This window comes from Poecile atricapillus, chromosome 8 (assembly GCF_030490865.1).
Source record: "Poecile atricapillus isolate bPoeAtr1 chromosome 8, bPoeAtr1.hap1, whole genome shotgun sequence".
NCBI lineage: Eukaryota > Metazoa > Chordata > Aves > Passeriformes > Paridae > Poecile > Poecile atricapillus.
In genome coordinates, this window is record NC_081256.1 from 13,004,487 (window position 1) to 13,029,036 (window position 24,550).

The window sequence follows — 24,550 nt, forward strand, 5'->3', positions numbered from 1 at the left end:
GCAGAAACATCACAAAATGTTCAGACAAGAATTGCTGAAGGTGAGGAAGCAGCAGTAATTTATTATCACAAGCTTTTTGCTTTATAATGATCAGAAATCAAAGGGCTCTGAAAACCAGTAAAGGAGCAGAAATTACACTCTCCAACAATTTTTTCCTTCAAGGTCTATTGTCTTTTTTGTCTTCATAGGTCTTTACTGTGTAAAAATCAGAGGAGCTTGGCTGCAATTTTGATGCCTTTACACTGAGTCACTGTGTGACTTTGAAGTCTGCATCAAATGAACACATACGTACCAGTCAATTCCCATACATATTCTTCAGTGTATTTCTGCAGGTAAATGAATCTCTTTTTATGTGAATATCTGGTCACTTTAAACAGGTGTAGATACAGCAAGTCTAAGTGAGACAACCATTAAATGCCCATGTACATAATGGAACCTTTCTCAGACTGAGTGATCATTTAGAATTTGGAAAATTTTGTTAATTATGAAACAAGATAACAAGCAATTAATAAATACAAGATGTAAATGTACTTTCCTCATTTATTTCAACAAAATGTTTAATTTAAATTATTTATGTTTTTTTTCATAGCCTACTAGTAAATACTATGTAATGAACTTTGCAAATGAAAACAACTCTATTAACAGTGACCTTACTCTAGTATTGTTATTACAGCTTTGCTCAGCAGTCAGGAATGATATACTCCAGGGCAAATGAGAAAATGCACAAATTAGGTTCTACTGTATAAGAATCAATTTATCATGCATATGTCACAGCTTGATGATATAGCTATAAGATTAATAACCATAACATTAATTTATAATTTCCAGTTCCCAGTGTAACAATAACTGTGTAGTCATCCCAGATTTTTTTTTTGATTTGTTGGTTCAATCACATCCATTTTTCAACTAGGGTCAGGCCCATATATTGTGTGTTATATATCATGGGATATCTTGAGGCAGAGGAATGAAATATTTTCTAAAATATCGACCCGTACTACTCTCCATTTAAATTTTATTTTAGAAATCTGCAAGCTGAACAAGTGAGCCCTACCACCTACTTTACCCACTAAAAAAACCAGGATAGTCCATTTTATTTCTAAATTATGAAATACTTCAATATTACACTTCAAAAAGCTCAGAATGATTGAAGGACTGCTGTGGAAAGCATTATAAGAATAAAATTATTTTGCAATTACATTACTTAATAGCTACAGGGAAGCGCTGGTCTAGTGTTAATCCTTTTGAAGTTCATTTAGAAGGAATGAACAGAGAAAACACAATATCCAAGGAAAATGAAGATGAATGTAGGCATAAGTGTCTAATGGAACAATCTAATATTTGAAGCATGTCAACACGAGGAGTGTGGTCCACAGAAGGCAGCGATGCAGCTGTGCCACTTTGGAGTGAGGCTCTCTGGGTCCTCACAGCTGCTTTGAGGACAGGCACAGGCGGCTGTAAAACCAGAACCTGCGTGCTCTGAGACAAAGGACAAAGCAAGAAAGCTGGAAAAGACTGGGAATGATAGAGTGGGGATTAAGAGCTGAGTGTGTCCTGAAGCATGACTGAGTTTTTCCGGGCTCTCCCTGCCTTCTGCAAGAGGTGCTTTGTGTGTACCCACCTGTGCGGGGACTGCACACAACTGCATTTTGCACAGATTTCCTTAGCAAGGGTATGAGAAATCAGAGCTGAACCAAAGCCTGCTGAAAATTTCTTAACCAAGAGAGTATTTCTGCTGCTGAACTTGGGGTTTAAAATAATATTTTGAAAGGAGGGGGGTTTGAGCTGTTTCAGAGGAAACAGAGAAGACAGAAGCAACATCAAAACCAGTTAAGCCAGACAACTAAAGGGTAATGTCAGGACAGTACTAATAAAGTAAATGCATTTATAAAACACAGCTTTGAACTTCTGAAGCCACAAGAAGGGCTCCATGATTTTTTTTCATAACAGCTTCTGACAAAAGCCTTTTGCAGAAATTATGACAAAGATTTAACTGATAAAAGTTTGAAGATTAAAGTTTGACTTCTCACAACAGTGTAATTAAACAATTTCCGTGTGAAACTCAGAACCCATGAAAAAATATCCATGAAAAAATTCTAGTGACAGACCTAAAAATGTTTGGTACTTTTTATTGGAATATATGTGTTGGTGAAGCAATTATCTTCCTTCTATCAGTTATTTTGATAAGAATTAGTTAAATTTCCCAACAATTTTCTATTTTTTCCCTTAAGCTGAAACTTTACTTTTGTTCCACTCTCCTCCTCTATCCATTTAAAATTCCTTACCCTGGCTACCATCACCATCTGTGGTGTTCAATAATTAAGTGTTTTATTTCAGATATTTTATATATTACAGCAGAAAAGAGCAATGAAACACTCTTCAGGGTAATTACCAGGAGGGACTCTGCTGTCCATCATCATGTTTGCAGCATGCAAAAAAGACATGTGCCAGTTATTTTTGTCTGGACATACAGTCTGTTCCTGTGCCTGAGAAATGAAAATTACTTTTGGTGCACCACCTAAGTCTCTGAAAGATAGTAGTGTTTCCTTTACAAATCTGCTTTTTGTGTGTCATGTATAATTGATTGTTCAGTTGTTGAAACATAGAATCCTTGTACTCTGTGAAGAATGCATTTTAAAACAGTCCTTACTTGGAAGTCACTGGATTGGGAAATCAGTATCCCCAGTAGCAGGCAAGTGATCAACAATCATCCTCCTTTGCTTCCATGTTTCTGTAGTGTTCATGCCATGTTTTTAAGAGCTTGTTAAGTCTAACCCCAGGCAGCAGCTGAGACTCTCGCAGCTGCTCACTCCCTCTCTCCCTCCTCCCTGGTGGGAAGGGGGAGAGAATGACAAGGGTAATGTTGAGAAACCTTCCTCCAGCTCCTCTTCCTCTGGAATGGGTCAGCTGGGATCAGCTCTCCTGGCTGCATCCTCTCACAGCTTCTCGTGCACCCTCAGTCCCTTTGCTGGGGGTGTGAGGTGGGTGAGGAGCAGAAAATCCCTTGGCTCTGTGTAAGTGCTGCTCAGTGATACCTGAAATATCCCTGAATTACCAGTGCTGTTCCCAGCACCACATTAGCTGCTGTGAAGAAAATGAATGCTACCCTTGCCCAAACCAGTAAGAGCTGTTAAGAAACAAAAGTCCATTTGGTATCTGATTTTCTTGATGTAATGAAATACAAGAAACAAATCAAGAACAAATACCCTTTTGTTCAGTTCATGTACCACTGTTTTTATTCATTGGCCTGAAGAATTTGGCAGTAAACAGGATGCAAAGTTGTATAATTAGTAAGGCAAAGATGCAGATATTAATACCCATTCAGAAATAGTTTGATTGTGTGGCTGATATTAAAAAAGTAACATGCTGGCTCCAGAAATCTCAGTAAAAATATAACTGTTGTCTTCAAAAGGCTTTGAACAATTTTGGAAACAAACCAGCATGGGCTGCATTACCAACCCATTAAGCATTTTTCTTCTCCTGATTTTTCCTGACATTAATTGGAGCACTGGATTTCAGGGGTGACAACCTCAAGAGCATTAAAACAATCAAGGTCATAGAAACTTTGTTCTTTTGAATCACACTATACAATAGGTTGCTGTGGAGGTAAACTATATCCATTTACAAATTTTGCCTAAACTCCTGTGTACACTTTAATGGAGGCCCTGGGTACATAATTGACTGTGATTGTACAGTTTCTTTCCTGGCATTAATGAAAAAAAAATCGGATCACACATCTTTCTACCTGTCACTGGGGCATGGCTGAGCCAAAGGTGTACATGTAGGTGCACTGAACATGACATTTTTTATCCCAAAGTATAAAGGTGAATGCAACCTATTGGCCCTGTTCTTGGTTTACTATTGATAATTTATCTTAATTATTGATAATTGAGAAAAACATAATGGATGTGGAGTGTGTGCAGAGGAGCACAGAATCTCTGTGGCACTGCTTATTTCCTTCCTTGTACTTACTGTTATCTTTGGTTCCATAGCTGGCAAGAAAATAGGGGGATTAATAGGGGGACTAATAGGGATGGGATAATGCAGGGAAGAAAGACTGAGGACTTGAGCATGACCTATTATGTCTTTGTCTGGAAGAACTATCCAATGTCACTACAGAATTGTTCTTAAAAATGAAACAATCTTCAATATAGCAACAGGCTTTTAGAACCTTTATATAAAATGTCATGCCTAAAATAAACCATTCATTTTACCCACACTAGAGGCATATTATAAGATTGTTTTTATTTAATCAAATGCAACACTTACCTGTAAGCCCAGCGGCTTCTGCTGATAAGAAGGCACTCCAGGATAGGAGGAAAAACAGACCTGTCTCCAACATAGGAAACTCACACAGCTTTGTAAATTTTGTCAAGTGCTAAAAGATTACTAAGGAAAAATAAAAACCCAACTGCTTTGTAAACTAAAATTACCCCCATTCTGAGAAAGGATGAAAGAAAGCAAGCTCCCCTGCCATACTCATCTACACATGTTGAATTTGGGAAAAACTGCACAGCTTCTAACTTAGCGAGAAAAATCCAGAACAGATTTTAAAGCTTTTTAAGTACTTTTGCGGAGTTTGAATTAATTCCTAGTTGGTTACATTTGGTATTCCTTTTCCCATAAAGAAGGAAAAGGAAGCAATTTTTTCCAGTTTTATAAACAAACTGGCATTTGTTTACACTTGTGTGAATGCAAGAAAGATCAAAATCAGTAATTCTACAGTAGCATTTTATATGAACTGTAAAACACAAGAAAAAATGGAGGGCAACAGACAGACCTTTCATTTCTAGCTTAGTTAAACTGATGGGCTTGTTGGACACACTGACACGGTGTAGTGTTTCCCCTGTACTTTTCTATAATTGCTGCTAGCCTGGAGTTCATAAATAAGTTACCACTCTTAATAAATTCATGTTTGAGCATCAAAATATTTTAGAACACTTTCCTTAAAGTACAATTATTTATAAATAGGATGATAAAGGCCAGAGTCCTGCATAATGGTAAATGTAAAAAAGACATTTGTAGATTCTGGCAAATGAGATATCTTGTCAATTTATGATTTGTCTGTTTGTTTACAAACACTTGAGTCTAGAGTGCAAAGCTTCAGGCTCAAGCTGAAGATGGTCACTCTCAGATATTGGATATTTTTTCCAACATGTACAGATTTTCTCCTTGAAAACTAACCATAAAGGATATTAAAGCTGTGACAACAGCATAAGAGGATCCCATGGCAAATGAACCAGCAAAGATGCCCAGAAAATTTCCCACTGACTGGAAGAAAGCAGCAGCGTCAAAAGCATTGGGATTCTCCTTAGGACTGTAAATAGATATAGAGCTGAAAAGAAAAAAAGGGGTAGGGTTGAGAAAAAAGAATAACAAATTTAATCATATTGTAACAATTTTTGAATCAATAATTGAAAACAAACAGTTTTAGGCACTCAAAATGCAAAACAAGGCTTCTCTGGGCTAATAGCAGATGGGAGCAAAGCAGATGGAGACTGGGGAGAACCAATTTGTTTTCAAGGTATCACACTGGAAATAGTCTACTGCCAGTCAGCAACACTTTTATACTAGAAGTGCCATAAACAATATTGTTTCCAGGCCAACAAAACATTAAAAGGTGGTAGGTGGATAAGAAAACTGCAGGAAAGATAGATAACTTTGAATTATTTATTGGCCATATGTCTTCAGAGCAGTTACATATTCACAAATATCCTTGATAAAAAGTGCAGCTTTGTGGCTGAGGTTCAAATGGGTGACACAAATCACAGCAGGTACCACACATGCAGCAGTGATTTTGTCAGAAACCACCAAGCATTTTCCTTCTTGCTGTAACCCTTCATAACCAGGGCTGGAGCTGTAGCAAGAGCTCAGCAATAGGAAATCTTGTGGTTGTCCCACAGAAAGAAACTGCTGCATTTGTCCGAGGTCATCTCCTGTTTCCCACCCCAGGGTGCAGCCACACAAGTATTTTGGAATGGGAAAGGATGCTGCCAAAGCAAAGGGGCTGTACACTAAATAATTCTTTGAGCATCTCAGAGTTATTTGCCACCAGTTATTAGCCAGAACACCCGTAACTCCCTGTATGTATGTCTTTCTTCTTGTTGAAATGTTCTATTGAACAGACACAAAATAGCTCTAAGCCTCACAAACTAATTAGCAACATTTTGGATCTTTGTGTTCTGTTGTTTTGAGTACTGTTTTGAGTACTTTTATGATCCTTGTCAAAGAAAATGTGCTGAGCTTGGCATTGGATTCCAGAATGTGCCTTGGATTCCTGGAAAATTATTGGTATCTTAATTAAAATGTTAGAATTTTTTAAAAGTTGCGAGTATTTTAAGCTTTTGGATATTAAGAACACGATCCTTGCAGTCTGATGTTTTTCATTTGGAAATAAGGCTTAGAGCTGAAGTTCTGTATAAAGGATTTTCTAGAGTTGCACTGAAATAACATGAAGATGTGAAAACAGTTCCCATGCTTTCTCTCTGCAAAAATGGCACAAGGACTGTCAAAGCATTCGGTGGAGCACCACAAATACAAGGTGTGAATGCTCATGTACTACAACAGGAGTAACTAAGGACTAAAATCTGTTATCTCCAGTTATGCTGATTAGAACCCCCACAAAATCAGTGAGATGATTTCTGGTAGAAGGTGCTATTGATACAAACACAAAACACTGGCAGCAGAGGAACTGGTAATCAGCAACACCTTGATATCTAAGTTTTCCATCCTTTTTCAACTGTGGCTTTCTTAGATCAGGGGATCTGTTGTAATTCTTTGTTTCTCTTGCCTAAAAACTTGCAGGTGTGTCTTGGCAGCAAAGCAGCCTTTGCTGAAACCTTTGCTTTGGTTCTTTGATGTTTGTCCCAGCCACGTACACAGAGACTGCAGCTGCTGGTCTGTTTTGCTTTAGGGAATTATAAATCAGGAAATGATCATTTGTGCCACTGGTGCTGTGGCCTGCATTGAGTGGTGAATTCAGAGAGGTCCTAAAACCAAGGAAAATGGTTCTGTTAGAATGGTGGGCTCTGATCATAATAGGGATGTGAACTCTTGACATGGAGTGAAAATTTATTAGTCAAATGTAACCCATAGTTGGTAAATGGCTTTTTATTAAGTATGTTAATCTTAGGGCAAGAAAAGTTGGCTTTATTAAGACTGGTGAGGGTTACAGTTTGCCCTCCAACCTACCAACAGGCTTCAGGTATGAAAACCAGAGGAAAGCATACTATTCTTAACATAGTTATTTCAGGAATAAATATGAAGTGACTCATTCTCACGGAAAAATTTTTCTACTCAGTGTGCCCCCCATGACTTTTTAAAAGCACCATAACATGACTTATGCTCATTATCCTGCTGTGGTTTCTGGTCTAAACCTTTCCAGAACTCCTGTTTCCCTGCAGCTCAAAGAATATCTACTTCTATTTTTCATTTTGAATTATTCTCTACTAGAGCTATTCATTTTTTCTGGATATGTTTCTTTTTAGCACTAACTTTTAATCCTTTCAAGCATCCAAAATACATAGTAATTTACCTGGCAGTTTTTCTATATAAGCTGCAATTTAACAGAACTGGATTTTATCCTGTTTGTTCCACTTCTTCCTGCCAAACCAATTACTTGACCTAAAAACAAAATTGCAAAGTTTAACACTGGAGAGAACCATAATTAAAGTTATAGTGCCTCTACTCTTCCTTTTCCTTGGAGAGCAATTCAAGAGGCCTGCTGGCATGACTTGCCCTCTCTGTTATCTGCTCTCTGTGCTCTCTGAACAAAGGGGTTGATTGCAGTTCATTAATAAGCAGTGCAGGAGATTTTGATACTAAATTTCAAACTGTTTTTAGGGTTTAGAGGCTTTCAAAATGCTGAAAGAGTTTAAGGGGAAAAAAACCACAAAAGAGTTTATTTCTGTAAATTTGTACCAGAGGTGGATTAAGGGAGTCCTCAAAGTAAATGCAGTAGAAAACTGTTTTCAGAGACTGAGAAATGGGCAGATTTAATGGCAAAGGCCTGCTTTATCTGCTGTCCATAATGAGAAAGAGTGCAGGGGCAGGAATGAGAGATTTTTATGGGCTCCTCACTGAATGCTCAATGTATGTATCTCACAGACACCTGTCCCAGTCCCTGCTACCTGTCTGTGTGAGCCTGGTAACCTCTGCCTCTCCTTCTGGCTGGAGGCAGGAATAATACTTCACTTCCTGGCTGGTTCTTATTAGGATTAGCCAGCACTTTCTATATTAGAAAGCTATTTAACAGATCTCTTTTTATTTCCAGTTCTTCTGTGTTTCCTCGAGCCAACAACATTGGGCAGGCTTAAGAGCTTTCACAGCTTTCAAAAAAGGAAAGAAAGGCAATATTTATTTAGGCAACATATTGCAAGTTAGGGTGGTAGTTTTTCTTGATGCAGATAGAAGGACTAACAGTTTGTGTCAGCTGTACCATACTAAGCATTTCCACTTCCCTCCCCTCATCTTTGAGATCACTTTAGGATAAAAGCTCAGCATGACAAACACTTTCATTCTACACACTTTATAGGGATCTAATACTAAAGGTCTGCATGACAGAAGGGCTTTTGCACTAGAAAGCATCCAGTCACATTTCCAGTTACATCTTAACTGATTAATTTTTTACATCTTCAGTTATTCTAAAGCAAAATCTCATTTATTCATAAGATATTTTATTTCTTGTTAAGTTTTCCCAGCCTGTGAGTACAGCATAATGTATTTTCCTTGGAAAAAAGAAATAAAATAGAAAGCACTTAGCATTGCAGCAAATATTTTCCAGTAATTCATGCAAGTTTTTTGAGGAAAAATCTGTTGTTGAGGTTAAGTCTTGTGTCCTACTTTGGTTTCTGTCCAAACCTGATGTGCAGAGGGCTAATGTGGCAGCATTGCATAAAGAGATCTTAATCTGCTTTAACTAGCAGAACAGCATAAAGATTCTTTGTTTTGATATAGGCCAAAATGAAGCAACACCTGTACTGGATGAATTTTAGAAAAATGCATTATGCTGAAGAAAATACACTCAAGTATGAGAGGGAAAATGTGTGTAAACATCACAAAATTTCTAACAGAACTTTGTAGAATCAGTTATTAGAAATAACCAGTAAACAGACTGGTTTATTCCTGTCTTTCTCCTATCTATCTGACCAACATTAAAAAAAACAGCTTTGGAGAGGAACATTTCTTTCCACTTGCTAAGCCACAGGGCTTCCTTTAGCTAAGTGCCCTTCTCCCTCCTTGCCACTTCATCACACACCATGTAATACTGCACAGAGGAGAATCAGGAACAATGTGAAGAAAAGAAAATAGTACCTGAAAATACAGGAAGGTCAGATGTTCCCTAAAATACTTTCATTGAATAAAGTGGGATGTCCCTCAGGTGATAAATAATTATAGAACTATATGGTGATTTCATCAGCTGCTAATTAAGAAAAATAAAACAGGCCAGAAAAAAGTTTTCAAGAGTTCAAGGTTGTTTTAAGAGGGAAAGAAGGTTATTTTTCCTGAGATAATGATTATGCAGAAAAAGGTAGGTCACTACAGCATGTTAGAAAACTTGGATCTTTCAGAGAAGTGGATTGAATTGAATAGTTTCTGTTCCCACACAACTTTTTGGCTATATAGTTTTCCTAAAGGTGTTGGAAGAAAGGCAAAATGTCAGAGCTGTGATTTATCCCCAATATGTGTTTGAACTAGAAGCCAGGTGTGAAAGCCATGCATGGCACCAGACACCCACACCTTCTCTTGGCACCTTCTCTCTGCTTAGGCTTCCTCACAAAGATCTCCTCACACAGGAAGAACAAGTAGATGAACTATAAAGATAAAAACAATTGGGGAAGTTTGGGATGTGACTGTGCCAAGCCAATAAAAGCAGGTATGAAGCAGAGAAGTATTGCAGGCAGTTAAAGCAAAGCAAAGACACACTAGAGCAGGAAGGCTTAAGGACTAGCAGAGGCAGCCAATTTTAACAGTTTTGAATCAAACATGCAGAGATCTTCTAGATAAAAATTAAAACAAACAAACAGATGTATTAAAACAGTGATCAGTACATTAAAAGAACTCAGAGGAGTCTTTTGTACATCTTTTTGTGTAAAGGAATCTTTCTCAATGGAATTTATTCCTGACAATATTTGCAAATTTTTAGATATTTAAGGTTCCTGAATCAGAGACTTTGCAAAAATATAGATATTAAAATTTCTATTTATATAGAGCTTTAGATAACAGCTAAAAAATAAAAAAAAGAAATGAAAAAAGAAAAGAAATGGTACTGGTAGATGAATTACTGCCCAAGTGGCCAGCATTTGAACCTTCATTATGGATACCCAAAATTTAATTCCCCTTGGCAATACAGCAGATCATGGTTTTTATTCCACTTATAGCCTGGTTCCATCACTGCTACTAGTATTATTGTTCTTAATTCTAGAAAAAATCTAGCAGTTGTTTTTAAAAACAATTTTCTATCTGGGTTTACACTCTGTTTCTTTTTCTATGTCATGGCTTATTTTCTTCCTCTTTTTTTTGACCTTACTTTGTTCCTTTGTAGGCTTTTCCAGAATTTCTAAAATACTAGAGGACATTTTATCTTGATTACTTTAAACCACTTACTGTTGTTGTTTTTGAGCTTTTATTGCTTTTATAGTGGTAACTATTTTCAGTTTTCTTCTGTGTCCAAGCCTGAGCTGACACACAGCACCAGCTTGTCACAGAAAACAACAAATAATTTGTGTTGCTCCAGGTAGACTCTCCCTAATGCAGATCTTAGTTGTCATCTATGCCCAAACATCAGGGACTGCAGAAAATCTGTCATTCTCCTCCCTCCTTCTCTGTTTCCCAACCCATTATCCTTAGGAAGTCTGCTCTACCTCTTTAGGGAGCCTTGGAAACCATCTGTCCTGGTGATCCCATTCTTGCCCGATAATTCCACCCCCTGTGCCATAACAGGACCTGGTATCTCACCCACCTGCACGGGGCTGGCCTCAGCTGCCCTGGTGCCCAGGAAAAGCTTTGCCAGAGGTGCTGGACACCCTGCATCCTTCTGACCCTGCTCAGAACTTGCTCTCTGCAGGGCTGCAGTCACTTTGACTCGTAGAAAGGAGATGTGAGATGATAGTTTTGACAATGATTAAGGACCTAATGGGCCTGCAGGCAGAGCAATTTCAAGTCTAACATCATCTCTGATCTGGTGTGGAGCTTCTCTGCCCCAGTGCATCTGAGAAATGGTGTGCACTGTCATCTGTACAAGTATCTTAGCTTCTCATTACCTTGTTCTAACCTGTTTTTATCTTTGACAGAAAGAAATCCTGATGAACAGCAACATGGGTTTAAAACCAATGTAAAAGAAAGCTAAGGCTTTAACAGTAAAATTTGTTCACATATCTCTGAGGCTTGGCATAGGAATATTTCACTCTCAAATGACTGCTATTGCTTCTAATTGCCTAATTTTCATAAATCTATTTGGAAATATCACAGTCACAGTGACAACTCTTTCCTGTCCCATATCTTTGAGACGAATGAAGCACATCAGCAGAAAACAGATGGCTGATAGTGGGCTGCCTGTGACAGCATGTGCTGCATTCTGTGTCATCCCTCTGACTGTCCTTACTTATGAGCTGATCATATCAAAAGGCACATAATTTACACATTTCTGTGCCTGCAACACAGAAATTCTGATATCCTTTCTCATTTGGATATCAGAACTGCAATCCAATTACTGTTTAATTTCCATTCTTTTTAAACCTTGCATGAAGAGGAGAGGCCTGTGTGTATCTAGAGCAGCTTGAAGTCTGTCCTCCTAGTTAAGGAGCTTTTAGTGGCTTCAGCAACTGGGAAGATGCACATGGTGCTAAGAAAGTAGAAACATAGAATCGACCACCAAGGAAGAGAGAAATATATTTATTGTACAAATACAAAGAGCTGGACTTCTCCCCTGCCTGGCATCTCTCTGTAATCACTTCTGCAAAATAGAACTTATAAGGTAGAGCAGTACTGTAAAAAATATGCATTAATTTCTGCAAAGAAAACATGACTGTGAAAGTTCCAGCCCATCAACCCTCTGAGTTAACCAGAAACAATGAACAAGTTAAAAACTCTTCAGTCAATATCTGGAAGGAAAAATGAAATAGTTTTCTATGTTATTTGAACCAAATCTGCTGCATGATGCTAATTGTGCCATAAGGGGAGTTGGATGTGCTGTATGAGTTAGGACTCACTAATGCTGGTCCATGTGCCTGAGCAATCCTTTTAGCTCCCTAGCCCTGAGTTGGGAGCTATTGTTCACTGCCTGGTCTTGCACCACTAGCTTTACATTCTTCTTCTTCTTCATTATTCACATCTGTATTATCTTTCAATTTTTTACTTGAGAGCCACTCATCTCCAAAGTTATTTAAAGAGTTGAAAAATATTTATCAGAAACATTTACACAACCTTCCCTTTATGTGACAGCTCTTCCCAATACTGCAGGGTGATGAGACCCTGGAATAAGGATTTTCTGTGAAAATGATATCTCTCTTGAAAGCAAAAAATTGAATTAATGTGCAATTGCAAGTGTTCTGTCAGCATAAGCAAGAGTTTAATGTGCTCCTGGAGACCTAATTTGATCCACGCCTCAGGTTTATTTGTACAAAAGTGGGAGAATGTGATACTGTGGGACTTTATTTACTCTACAAACAGAGTGCAAAGAATAAAACAGCAGAGCAAATTCACAAGACACTGACTGATGTGTCCATAAGGGGTAGGGAAGGTGACTACTGGAAGAATGGGCAGTCTCAGTTAACCCTCCATTTTCCTACTAAAATTTTTGGGACAACTCAAGGATGAGGTATCAAAGTCTTTCAACTATTCTTGTCTTTCACAGTGCCTTCACTCCTGCAAACAAATTTTACATTTATCTATGTCAATTGAACTCCACCTGCCTGTTGATAAAATGATGTGGGCTGACGGTTGCCTGCACGGAGCATTAGAACGCTGCAGCAGATTACCAGGAAATCACTGTGATTTACTGTCATCCTGCTCTAAAGGAGAAACTGCCTCAAATTACCCTTACAGTGATGAGCATTTGAAGTAACTCCACTGATTCAGTGCAGTTGGTAAAGATGTGCAATGGTGTTACAAAAAAAAGCAGAATATGACCCAAACACTTTAAAGGTTTTAAGCAGCTTGGTTAGCCATGAAAAATCCTTTGCTCTTATGGGCAAATAGCAGAGATTAAATGGAAACAGTTTCCACTAAATCTTTATTAAATAGTAATTTTTCTTATAATCACACAGCCCATGATTTTGTTCAGGAGCAGTTTAAGACTGAAACAACAACAAATGATGTATGTTTCATGCCAGACAGTATTCCCTTCATTTGGGCTTTGACTCATCCTCATAATGCTGCAGGAGAACCCACTAGACCCATAAGCACAGTGAAATACCCAGGGATGAGTAGCAGCATTTCCTTTGTAATAACAGCTGCTTCTTATCCTTCGCAAATGCATTGTCATACTCACCTCACCCTCCTCCAGGCTTTGAACCAACTTGTCCCTGAGATTTAGCTGGTGTAAACAGTACTACAACACACTTTATTCTTCTCTGAAATCCCCTTGAATGAATGTGAACAAAGGGGTAGTCCCACATTGCTTATCTGATCAATGGAAGAGCAGATACAGCAGGTTCTTGTTTAATATTCAAAGGACTTTTTTATTCTGTGACCTCTGCTTATGAAAATCTGATGTGTTCAAGGGTGGTGCGCCCCATGTCTTTTCACAGCCAACATTCCAAAAGGTGAGGGAGCCTGTCTGTGCACCAAATGATCCCACCTCCGTCCTGACTTGGACTTGACCTAACCTTGAAGCTGGTGCCAAGCATCCCTCTTTAGCCACATTTTACTCAGGAAAACAGTTCCTTTCCCTCAGGTAAAACAGTACAGGGCAGGGGATGTGAAGGGCAGGACAGTTCGCTTGGAACTCTTTTGTTAGCACTGCAAGCTGCCTGTGGAGTTTTCCTCTGCATTCGTCATTAGCACTCCTCAAGGATGGCTCACATCATTTTTTCCCCCAGTGAAGACACACCCTGTGTTCTCAGTTGTCTGTTTCTGTGCTGCAGTTGAGAACACAGCTGCTGTGGGAATGGCATTTTCAGAGCCTCATACCCCTATCAATTTTTAACGTGCGCCCACCAAACAGCTGATAATTTTTGCTTCTTGCTAATCTGGATTTGAGATGAGCCAGTAATCTAAAGAAGAAAATCTTTTTAATCTCCTGAGCTGTTCAATCCCACCTACATTTCATAATTGAAAATATTTTCTATATTTTTCTTTCAAAAAATGGAACAGCTAGGGAAAAATGACTTGGGCATTGTCTGAATGAAATGCTAGCCTACCTGATAACAAAGCTTCTCTCACAAATATTAGTTCCACTTCTATTGCTTTATAATAAATGGTTGCAGCTGTTGCCATGGAAATTTTAATTTTTAAAAATGTATCCAACTGCAGACAAGAAATACAGCTGTCCTTGTGAGAAAGTCTAAAATAAATCCAGATGTGAATTGTATGATCTAGTGCTGGCAGTAATGTTACATGTTTTGTTTTCTTGATATACTGGAGCTGAGGATAGGGGTTTAGGGATAGTCTGAATTGTAAGTTTGTGTTCCTGATCCAAATATAGCAAATAAACAGAACCTTAGGGAAAGGCATTTCTCTTGCTAGAAAAGCTGGTCAGCCTTGCATAGAAAATGGCAGTAATATTCCTGTAGGAGAAAGGTGGGCCTCAAGCTCTCTTTCACCTTTCTGCTAGTATGCTAATATTTTATATTTTACAGCTTATAAAAAGAAAAATCCCAGCCATGGTAGAAATCTTAGAATTGCAATATTACCTATTGTTTGCTACCTTATCACTCTATAGCCTGAAGTTCTTTAACCTGTTATACCTTTAATATTAGAATATTAAAACAAAATTACTGGACAGTGCTCTACAAAGAAAGCATAATCCAACAAGTCCCAGTATCATGTACTAATATTCATCCTCCAGAAAAATCCACTGTGCTGGGAAGGTAAATAGCCCATGTAAGTCTCTTTTGGAAAAAATATTTAAAGATAGAATTTCTAAGAAGGTGATAGAAGGATAGGTACAGACTTATTTGGAAGTGAACTTTGCCTCTGGTAAATGCTGACTGGAAAGCAATAGCTCAAAGCACGAGCAGAGAGGTTTAGAGGCAGCCTGTGCAGTCTCACAGGGAATGGGACTCGGGCAGATGGGCTGAGAGGTGGCTTTGTATCCGTCTTGTGCCTTTTCTCCTTGCCTTGGAACTGTAAAGGCTGCTCTGTCTGAAGCCCTTCTAAACTGTAGCTGGCTCTCCACAGCCCTGGGGGTTCATTTCAGCAGCTTGGGGCAGCTGAGGACAGGGACAGGGCTGCTGAACCTTGTGGGAATTGGTTTGCTCAAGTGTAAAGTCAGTGCTGATTACGGCACCTGCCAATAGCTCTTGGCAATCTGGAGGATTACTGAACTTCACTCACGGTAAAATTAAACAAACACACGGAATCACCACTTAGGGGGGGAAGTTGATGTGGGTAGAATTTCAGCCCCAAATTCTAAGACAATCAAAACAGTAAAACATTCTTTTTATCCTCAAGGATTACAGCAAGAGAAAACAACACACACAAATACACACTCAAACACTCATCCTGTTTCTCTGACTTCCATCTTTGGGAATATTTTACTCAAAATTATTCTAAGTCTGTACTTCTTTATCCTTTGTTCAGGAGTTTTGAATGATAAGTCACCTTTAAGCCTTGCTATTTAAACACATGCCACTTGAAGGAAATCTAAAAGTTAATGGGAATCTTGAAAATAATCTAGATAATTAAATCCTACACATCCAAATTTCCTAGATATAAATCACTTAATCAAAGTGACCTAATACCAAATATACTGGATAGGAGGTTTTGCTTTGCTAAAATGAATTATTTGTAAGTACACATGCTAAGGCTTTTGGACACACAGCTTCTAGCTGATCATGAATTATTCCTCAGTGCTAAGATTGAAAGAGTTAAGGAACATTTTTCTTTGTTAAAATTAAGGTATATGCTATTGGCCTATCCAATGCACTGTGAAAAACCTCGCAGAAATGACAGGCAGCCAAACAGATAATTTTTCTTTCTGGCTTTGTAAAGACTCCATTGATTTATGGATAAACTTGTAGTGTAACGCATTAATTTCCACCACTTAGTTTAAAAATAAATACTTCCCCTAGTCAGGAAGTTCTGTGAGGCTTAAACACAGCTATTAATAAGAGAAAAATAATTCTGCCTAGCTTCATTACCCTCATAATTACTAGGATGCAGGAGTCTTGCCTCAGAAACTTTTGCATTCACTTCACTCTAACAATGTACAATTAAAACACTCTCCAAGCTATGGACTAGGTCCTGCTAATGCTAGAAATGGAATGTAAAACTGTGAACATCCTATAATGAGAGTTTAGAAATACCTTTCACCTTACTCTCTAGGAATAAAAGTACTGTAATAAAGAAGATGTACACTGTTAAATGGTTCAGGAGGCTGAACCTTTCTTCAGGAATATTCTCATCTAGCTGTAACCTTCTCCCAGTGTGTGTGAAGCAGGGAACAGCAGCCTGCTAGGCACTCCATTATTCTCATTTCTCTCACTATCGCTTCTGGCTGTGCTTGCTACAGATCAGTAGAACAAGGTGGAAAGAAAAATGGTTTGATTTCTTTTAAGTGAAAATAAAGTAAACAGTGAATGGGGATACAAAATTAAAATGCTTTAAAAGTCTAAAGAACTATATCATTTTTGTGAGATTTTGTAATGGAGAAATTACTAATGGAAAAATGTGAATATCAGCTTATTCAATGCATTGTTGAGATACTGCTTTGTTCAAAGTTCTAATCATATTTAAACCTTCCTTTTCAAAACCCAAATTCTAATGTCACTATGTCTTCCCAGAAACGTGCTGAAATTTCATTAGGAATCCAAATAACATACACATAATATGCACATTGCATTCAGAATATGTAGATCATTATAATAAGCAATTAGTTAGGGAACATCAAAGTTTCAAATGCATTAAGAGCAAACTGATAAAAAGGCTGGATGTCTTTCCTTGGTATAATGGTCTGCACAGGGAGTGTTCCGAAGTCCCAGTGCCCTGAACACAGTAGAAATGAACCAGCTCTGCCACACTGAGCTCTCTCAGGGCCACTTGCACAACTGCTGCCCTGAGTGTTTTCTGTCTCTGTCACAGCTTGTGACTTTGCCAAAATGTCACCATTGAGATTACATTGCCATGTTGCATTTGTAATTTCCAGAAGATTTTTTTTCTCTCTCTCTCTCTCACTTTTTTATTCCCTCTCTAAATTGGCATTCTACAGAGCCCTTATAGGGAGAATACCTCTGTGCTTATCTTGGGCAGAAACCTTACAACCACATAATTACAAAGCTTTCTCACTGTACCACTTTGAAATTCAGACTTGTCATTTCCAAGGGGAGGAAAGAGGAAATTACCCATCTGTTTCCTACAAATCTTTCACCCTTGTGAAAATGTGACAAAATTATGCAAATTTTTAAAGGTTTCTGAAATGTTTAGTTGACGAATCTCAGTGGAGATCTGATAAACTTAATCAACTAAAAATCTTCCAAGATCTCATCTTTTAGGCGTGTACCATCTAAAACTTAAATATGTGGGTTTTTTTCCGCTGCAGCTGCTGGTCCCAGACTCAGCCAGCTGCTGTCCCCAGGCTTCAGAACTGACCATCACCCCTCTTGTCCTCATGATCTCCTCCGTCTGTCACAACGTAATAAGAAGGATAGTGAAGAGGTGCTTGCACCAGAAATGAAGTCAGGGTCTCTCTCGACTTTAGGGTATGAAGGAGGTTGGAGTTTACAGACCCAGATTATCTCTAGAAATAATTTCTTTTTATCTCAGGTGGGAGACCTAGGGACTGGTGAGTGCCACAGAAGTGGTGGAGCTGGTCATGCAGTTCAGGGCAAGGGCGAGATGGAGATGGTGGCCATTGCCTTGTGAAAAGAGAAAGGAGAGAGAAAGATTGAGACCAACACAAAAGCAAGTAGAAACAAGGAGAAAGTGGAGCTCTGTAACCATTGGAATAAATTCTAAGAATAGAAATTTGCTGAGTCTCATCATTTAAGTAGCTGTGAAGTGCAGTAACTAGAGGTTTGCAGCCACTCCTGCTGTGCCTGGCACTGAAGGAAAGCAGCTGATGCTACTGTTATCAATTATTCTCTTTGCTTGAGTGACAAATGTATATCCTGAAACCATTAAAGTTCCTTCTCCATAAGGTGAAACATGCACACTGAAATGATGTCTTGGGTATGGGAGGGGGTGGGGTGGGATTTATGTGTATGAAGAAATAAAACTTACATTCGATTAAAATGTTTACAAAAGGTGCCTCTCAATTCCTCCTTTGTAAGATATGAAAATTATTGGTCATTATATGACTTTTGAGTATTTGATAACATTTGCAATATTTTGATGTGCTTTATGGACAGTTCCCCATGCACACAGAAACACATATATATATATTTGCACATATGCACATGCAAAAGAATTTCATGGAGAGTTATGTCAGTTCTAAGAGCCTCAGTAGCTTAGGGATTTGAGCCTTAAAAGGCCAAGGCTTGCAGGAGGAATCAGTTTACCTGATCTTGTTGGTAAAAAAAATAAATGCTTAGAGCAGGTCAGAATGATGAAATTCAAATTGAACTGTAGAGCAGAGCATCTGGAGGGGTTCACAGAGGGATCACAAGAGACATCAGTCTTTTCTGTGTTCCTGGGCAGCCACTGGAAATAGTCCATTCTCCCACAACAGGAATGGGTTCTTTGTTCATGTAATCATAACCTGATCTCCAAGGAATAACGGAATTTTTATGGAGTATCCTGTTGTGACAAACTCTCTGTCTCTCTGAGACAGCTGTGCTCTCCAGTGCTGTGTTTCTGGGAAGGATTTGGGCAGTGAATAGGAATTGGTGGCTGCCCCTCGAATGAAATGGCAGAAAGGACTCCCTCACCTTTCTGACACACACTCTATCTTCTCTGGAGGAGACATGATATGTATGTTAATTTATTGCAAGAGCCAGACAGACTCTTGCATACAGTATTGCATCCAGAGAGGATGAAATGAGCTATCTTTTGGAACATTTCAAGGGAAATAATATCAATACTATCATTTTAAACTAAAAGGAAGTTGTCTCTGTAAGTAGAATTAGACTCTGTATGTAATTATCTTGCTCTCAGGAAATATCTTATTCACTAGAGAAAGGTTGTTTGGACAAGAAAAAACATCTGGAAGAGCTCAAAAACCAGGCTGACTCATACTGGTCCAGGGTGTACTTCAGTTCTGAAGAGTTCCCAATAGAAAATTTTGAAATGAAGAAGCTTTGATGTCAGTTTGGTCATTTGTAGGGGAAGTGTAGCTAAATAATTGCCATTTAGGTGTGCTTTCCAAGGACTGCAAGCAGCGTTCTTAATTCTGAACTTAAAACTTATCCATCTGTTTGTGTATAAGTGGACAGAGATACCTGCAGCTACTCTGATTTGATTGGGTCTGACAAGTACAGACATTCCCAGCTGATTGGAGTTAAGCTATATCTTCATGCATCCCTCAGGGCAATCTCCATAACACTGCTCACTGAAATCTACTCTAGCTTAGCAGTCTGCAGCTGAAGGCTGCCTGTTCAAATAAATTGCACAGACAAGCCAGTGCCAATTAGAGAACTGTGGTGGGCTGACCCTTGCTGGGTGACAGGTGCCCACCCAGCCACTCCATCGCTCCTTCTTCTGCAGGATGGGGTGGGGGGAAGAAAATAGGATAGAAAAATGCTCAGGAGTGAAGATAATGCACATTAATAAAGCAAAAGCTGTGTGTGACAGCAAAGGAAAACAGAAATTTTATTCTCTGCTTCCCATTGGTGGGTGATGCCCAGCCACGCACATGGAGCTGTTGCTCTGGAAGATAAATGCAGTAACATTTATCTGCCCCTTTCTCCTTCCTCTGAGCTTTTATTGCTGAGCACATCATATGGTATGGAATATCCCTTTGGTCACTTTGGGTCAGGTGTCCTGGCTGTGTCCTCTCCCAGGTCTGTCCACCTCCTACCTCTGGGATGCTGGAGAGACTGTGCTGCTGCTGGGCCAGCACTGCTCAGCTGCAGCCAAAACCCTGCTGGGTTATCAGCACCCATCCAGCTCCCGGAGCAAAGCACAGCTCTGGGATGGCTGCTGGGGAAATGAACTGCAGCTCAGACACACCCAGCACAGAGAGTAAGACCTTTAGTATATATTAACTAGATCCTAAATAAAATTTCAATATGGCACTAATATTGGAAAAAGGGATATGAAATACTGAAATGTGAAAAAAAAATGAGGAGTGAGAATTATCTTCTGAAAATATCCTGTTCTGAGTGCCCATTTTTATACTGAAATTCCAGCTTTAACAAGCATTACAGAAATTCAACAGCATTTTTCCCTCTTATTTAAGCATAACACTGGTCTGTACAGTAAAGCTTATGGAGGAAAAAAGAAAGAAGTTTTATTAAGCAAGTATACAAACATTTTATGTGGGATTTCCTCTATTCTGGGAAAGAAGCTCTTTTAAAGTTCCTGCTAATAGCAAGTTTGGTTAGTTTCCCAGTGCTCACATCTCCTGTTCCAGATGGTCAGTGACGTGAAACTCTAATTATCATCAACAAAATAAGCTGGGACTAAACCCTTCCTCAAAGGTAAAAGGAGCAGATGGACAACCATAATTTCATTATTATAGAAATAATAGAGAAAAAGGACTCCTCATCTACATTCTAAAATCACTCACTAATGTGTCACACAATTTACTCCTTGCTCTATTAATATATAAATTACTCTGTTATTTGACTGTTTGAATGGCTGCTTGGTATATAAATGCTTTCCAGCAATATTGGGAATAGTAGCCAAATTCATCTTGTCTAAGGGGATCCAGTAAGTGAAATGATTGGGCTGAGCTTCCATCCAAAATATAGCTTGCTTTCAGGTTTTCAGGAGATTCTATGTTATTTTACTCCACAATGTTGCAGACATCGCTTCTCTGGAACCTTTGTGGGAATAAAATCACAAGTAACATTTATCTGGAATGAGGCAAGGCATGTATCCAGAGATCCAGCCAGTCATTTGTCCAGAATTGTAGCTTACAGACATTGAAATCCCTAAATATTTCTCAAGGATGTGAGGTCATGCAGGTCAGTACCATGGAGCTGCTCTCCCTATGTCTGTTGGGTTCCAGTGCTGATTTTTGAGTTGATTTCTAGGTCAGGTTTTGCAAAGACAGCTCCTCATCTAAACTTGCCACTGCTCAAACTGGGCTCATACAGGTCTCAGTCCCTCCAGGGCTGCCCAACCACTCAGTGCAAAGACAGCTGCAAAGAATGGGGCTGGGAGCACTCCCTGTATTTCTATATAATCTCATTCCTTCTCTGAATTCAGATTCACTGCCTGATTGCAGCATATCACTCTTTAGAATTGGCTCTCCTAATTCCTATTCTGTTGCCAGTTTTCTACAGTTCAGGAGCAGACTTTGATGTACTACTTAAGGATTTCAACATAGACATTCATAACAAAACAATATAAAACTGCAAAATTGCATCAGAGAAAGAAAATCAGGTTTTCCTCTGCATCTCTGTGAGTAAACAAGCTTTTCTTCCCTCTAAAGAGTCCTAGCTACAGGTTTATGTATCACTGTCATGATCTGTTGTTACACAATGGGCTTTATCTTTGTTTCTTGCTTCTTTTTCCTAGCCATGCCTTCACAATGTCCGTTTGTTACTTCCACCGGCTCGTTTTCTTACATCTTCATTTCACCATCTCACCTATGAAATCTATTTCCTTTAAACAGGAAAATGTTGCATGTGTTGATACTTTTTATCTTTCTGTCACCTGTCTGATGGCACAGGTGCTTTTATTTCCTCTATTTCCTTCCTGGAAAGGCCCTGTGCATACTTTGTACATTTGTTGGCAAGGAGTGAGGCTTTTATCTTTTGAAAAAGAATTACCTAGGCTGAAGAGCTCTATGTGTAGGTACACTAAAGCTATTAGCTGTGTGTACATAAGGGCCCACTTCTGGATGGAAGTGGTTTTTTACACTATTTCTGTGTACTGACATGCCTAGGATGTGTGAATAACATCTTGCCTGCACTCAGAGACATGTTGAAATAAATAGAACTTAAATTAATTTCATTTTCACTCCAGTGGCTGAGATGGCATTGTAAAAGACACTAAGAAACTGCAGGCTTTGAAAAGTGGCTAAAATATAAGGGCTGTAGGGAAACCAGCATTCTTTTTTTTTTTTTTTTCTTATTTGATGACTCAGTACTTTTGCCATTTGCTAATAGCGCCTAACAAATCTCAGCACGAGGAAGGGGATTCAGACTGACAGAATTCCCTGTGTTCTTAGACTGAGCAAACTCCCAGTTACCTACAGGTGGGGAGGAAACTGAAACAGGATTAGCTTAGAGAAAAGTCTTTGTTTCTTAATTGATACACATGAAACAAAAGATTTTGTCACAGTACATTATGGAAGCCCACAATGTCACTTTTAAAGGCCACTTTCTGAATATAACTGCAGTTTGTGAGAAAAATATGATGAGAGAACATTCAGATGTCTTTCCTCTGTAAAATTTGTTATTCAATGTGCTCAGGGATCAAAGTGTGGCAAGAACTGTACAGAATAATGCTTTAAAAATGGAAGGGCAAAGGAATCCAAATTAGAGACAGTCCATGACAGAAGAAAAAAGAAAAATCTAATCAAAAAGAGAGCTTTACTTCTACTGAGATATGCATCAAGGAGATACCCATCATAACTTTCAAAGCCAGTATTATTCCTGCAACTCCCAGCTCTCAACTTCATTATTCAGCAGCATACAATATCTCTTCTTGTCCTTTGCAGAAGAGCTGATTTTAATATCACAAGGAAAAACAATTAGAAATTGTGAAAAGTAGGGAAGTAACACTTGTTGATAATGGACAGTTACCTCACTGGACCAATGACCACATGAAATACAGACTGAATACTTGAAACTGTATTTGGTGTTTGTCAAATGTCTGTTTCTTCAGTCTCTGATTACATTTCTCATTTGTGTATGCTACCTTCAAGTTTGATGACATAATAACAGAATTAAACTCACTGAAATAATAACATTACAGGTAAACAAGTACCTAGAACCATAAAGGTTTAAAGATTCTTATTAATTTTCTATTTGAGGTCCATTATATCACATAGTTTCTTATATTTTGAAAAGACCTAAACTGTACTAAAATTACTAATATGATGACTGTGCCTACCAGTAAGAATCACCAGTGTGTCAGAAGGAATTCTCTTGTCTGCCTAAGATAATGATAGGAATCACTGTCTGAGAACAGGCAAACTTAGAGGGGGCTCAGCACGAACTGAGCTGAGCTCTGGCTTCTGAGTTATTTCCCCTGGAAATTGATACTGTTTTTCAATAAATTTGCTACCCTTTCAATAAATCTGTTACCTTTGCCATGTTATTTTAGAAAGCCCTATAGAAGCTTCTGCCAAGAAAGACTGGTTTGAGCATGATATTAACTTGTATAAGGTACATCTAGACTAAAATGAAAGTATTTTTTAGCAAAGAAAAGGTACGATGACCTGAGTTGGTGTATGTTCATCATGGAAATATTTAAGAGGAACCATGAAACTACTTTTATCAGGATTTTCCTCAGTGAGTATTCTGGAAAACAAAGTATGTAGGAAATATTTGTGGCACAATTAGTCATATGGGTTTTTCTGTCTAAGAGCAGACATGATTAATAATCTAATAAGTATTGTCTTGAAAGGCTCTGCTATAATTTTTCTTAAATACTTTGAATTCTTGATGTTTATTTTCTGTGAGAATTCTCAAAAGTTTTTATTAGAAGGAGAATTTTATCCCAGTAATAAAAAGTGGCAAGAAACTCTGGAAGTGATTTCTATATGAGAAAGTCCTCATTGCATCTCCAATGCCCTTGTTTAGAGAGGCCCTTGTGTGTGTGAGCTCTCCCAGATGCACAACAGCTTGTCAGCCTTCCTGCAGCCACTGCTGTCAATTTGAGTCACAGTGATCCCTCCTGCACGGATTATCTTAAAATAGCACACTATAAATGAAGTCTTGCAATTCTCACAAACACCCAGGTGTTTGGTGGGGCAGGATGGCCCGAGGAGAGCTATTTAACCTGCCCAGAGAACTTGTGTCCTTGGTTAGTATTTTCTGAGGGCAGTTGGCCACTGTGTGCACACTCTTGCAGCAACACGGCTCTTGTGACTTGCTAAATCCATGGAAAAATGCAGGGGTAGCTGGTCCTGCTGCTGTCCTTCTTAAACTAAATGATAAACAGCACAGAAAAAATAGAGGTTGGAGGGAGAAGCTGAAAGAAAAGAGTGAGATCAATCTAAGCCCTTGTTGGCAGACAGCCACACTGCCTTCACCTTGCCAAATTGCCACCTCCAGCCATAAGGGCCTTCTCTCTTTTCTCTTCCTGCCTCTCGTGCACTGAGCCACCCCTGCAGACATCA

General features: G+C 38.7%; 1 protein-coding gene across 3 annotated transcripts in view; it reads right to left on the reverse strand.

The window, feature by feature from the left end:
• The window catches only part of SLC9A9 (solute carrier family 9 member A9), a 176,372-nt gene that overhangs the window by 104,266 nt on the left and 47,556 nt on the right, over positions 1 to 24,550 (reverse strand). For all 3 annotated transcript variants that reach the window (XM_058844330.1, XM_058844329.1, XM_058844331.1), the window contains exons 7-8: positions 5,194 to 5,332; positions 4,267 to 4,372 (exon numbers count right to left, since the gene is read on the reverse strand). In XM_058844330.1, the coding sequence (XP_058700313.1) occupies positions 4,267 to 4,372; positions 5,194 to 5,332 (245 nt within the window). The remainder of the gene's footprint in view (positions 1 to 4,266; positions 4,373 to 5,193; positions 5,333 to 24,550) is intronic.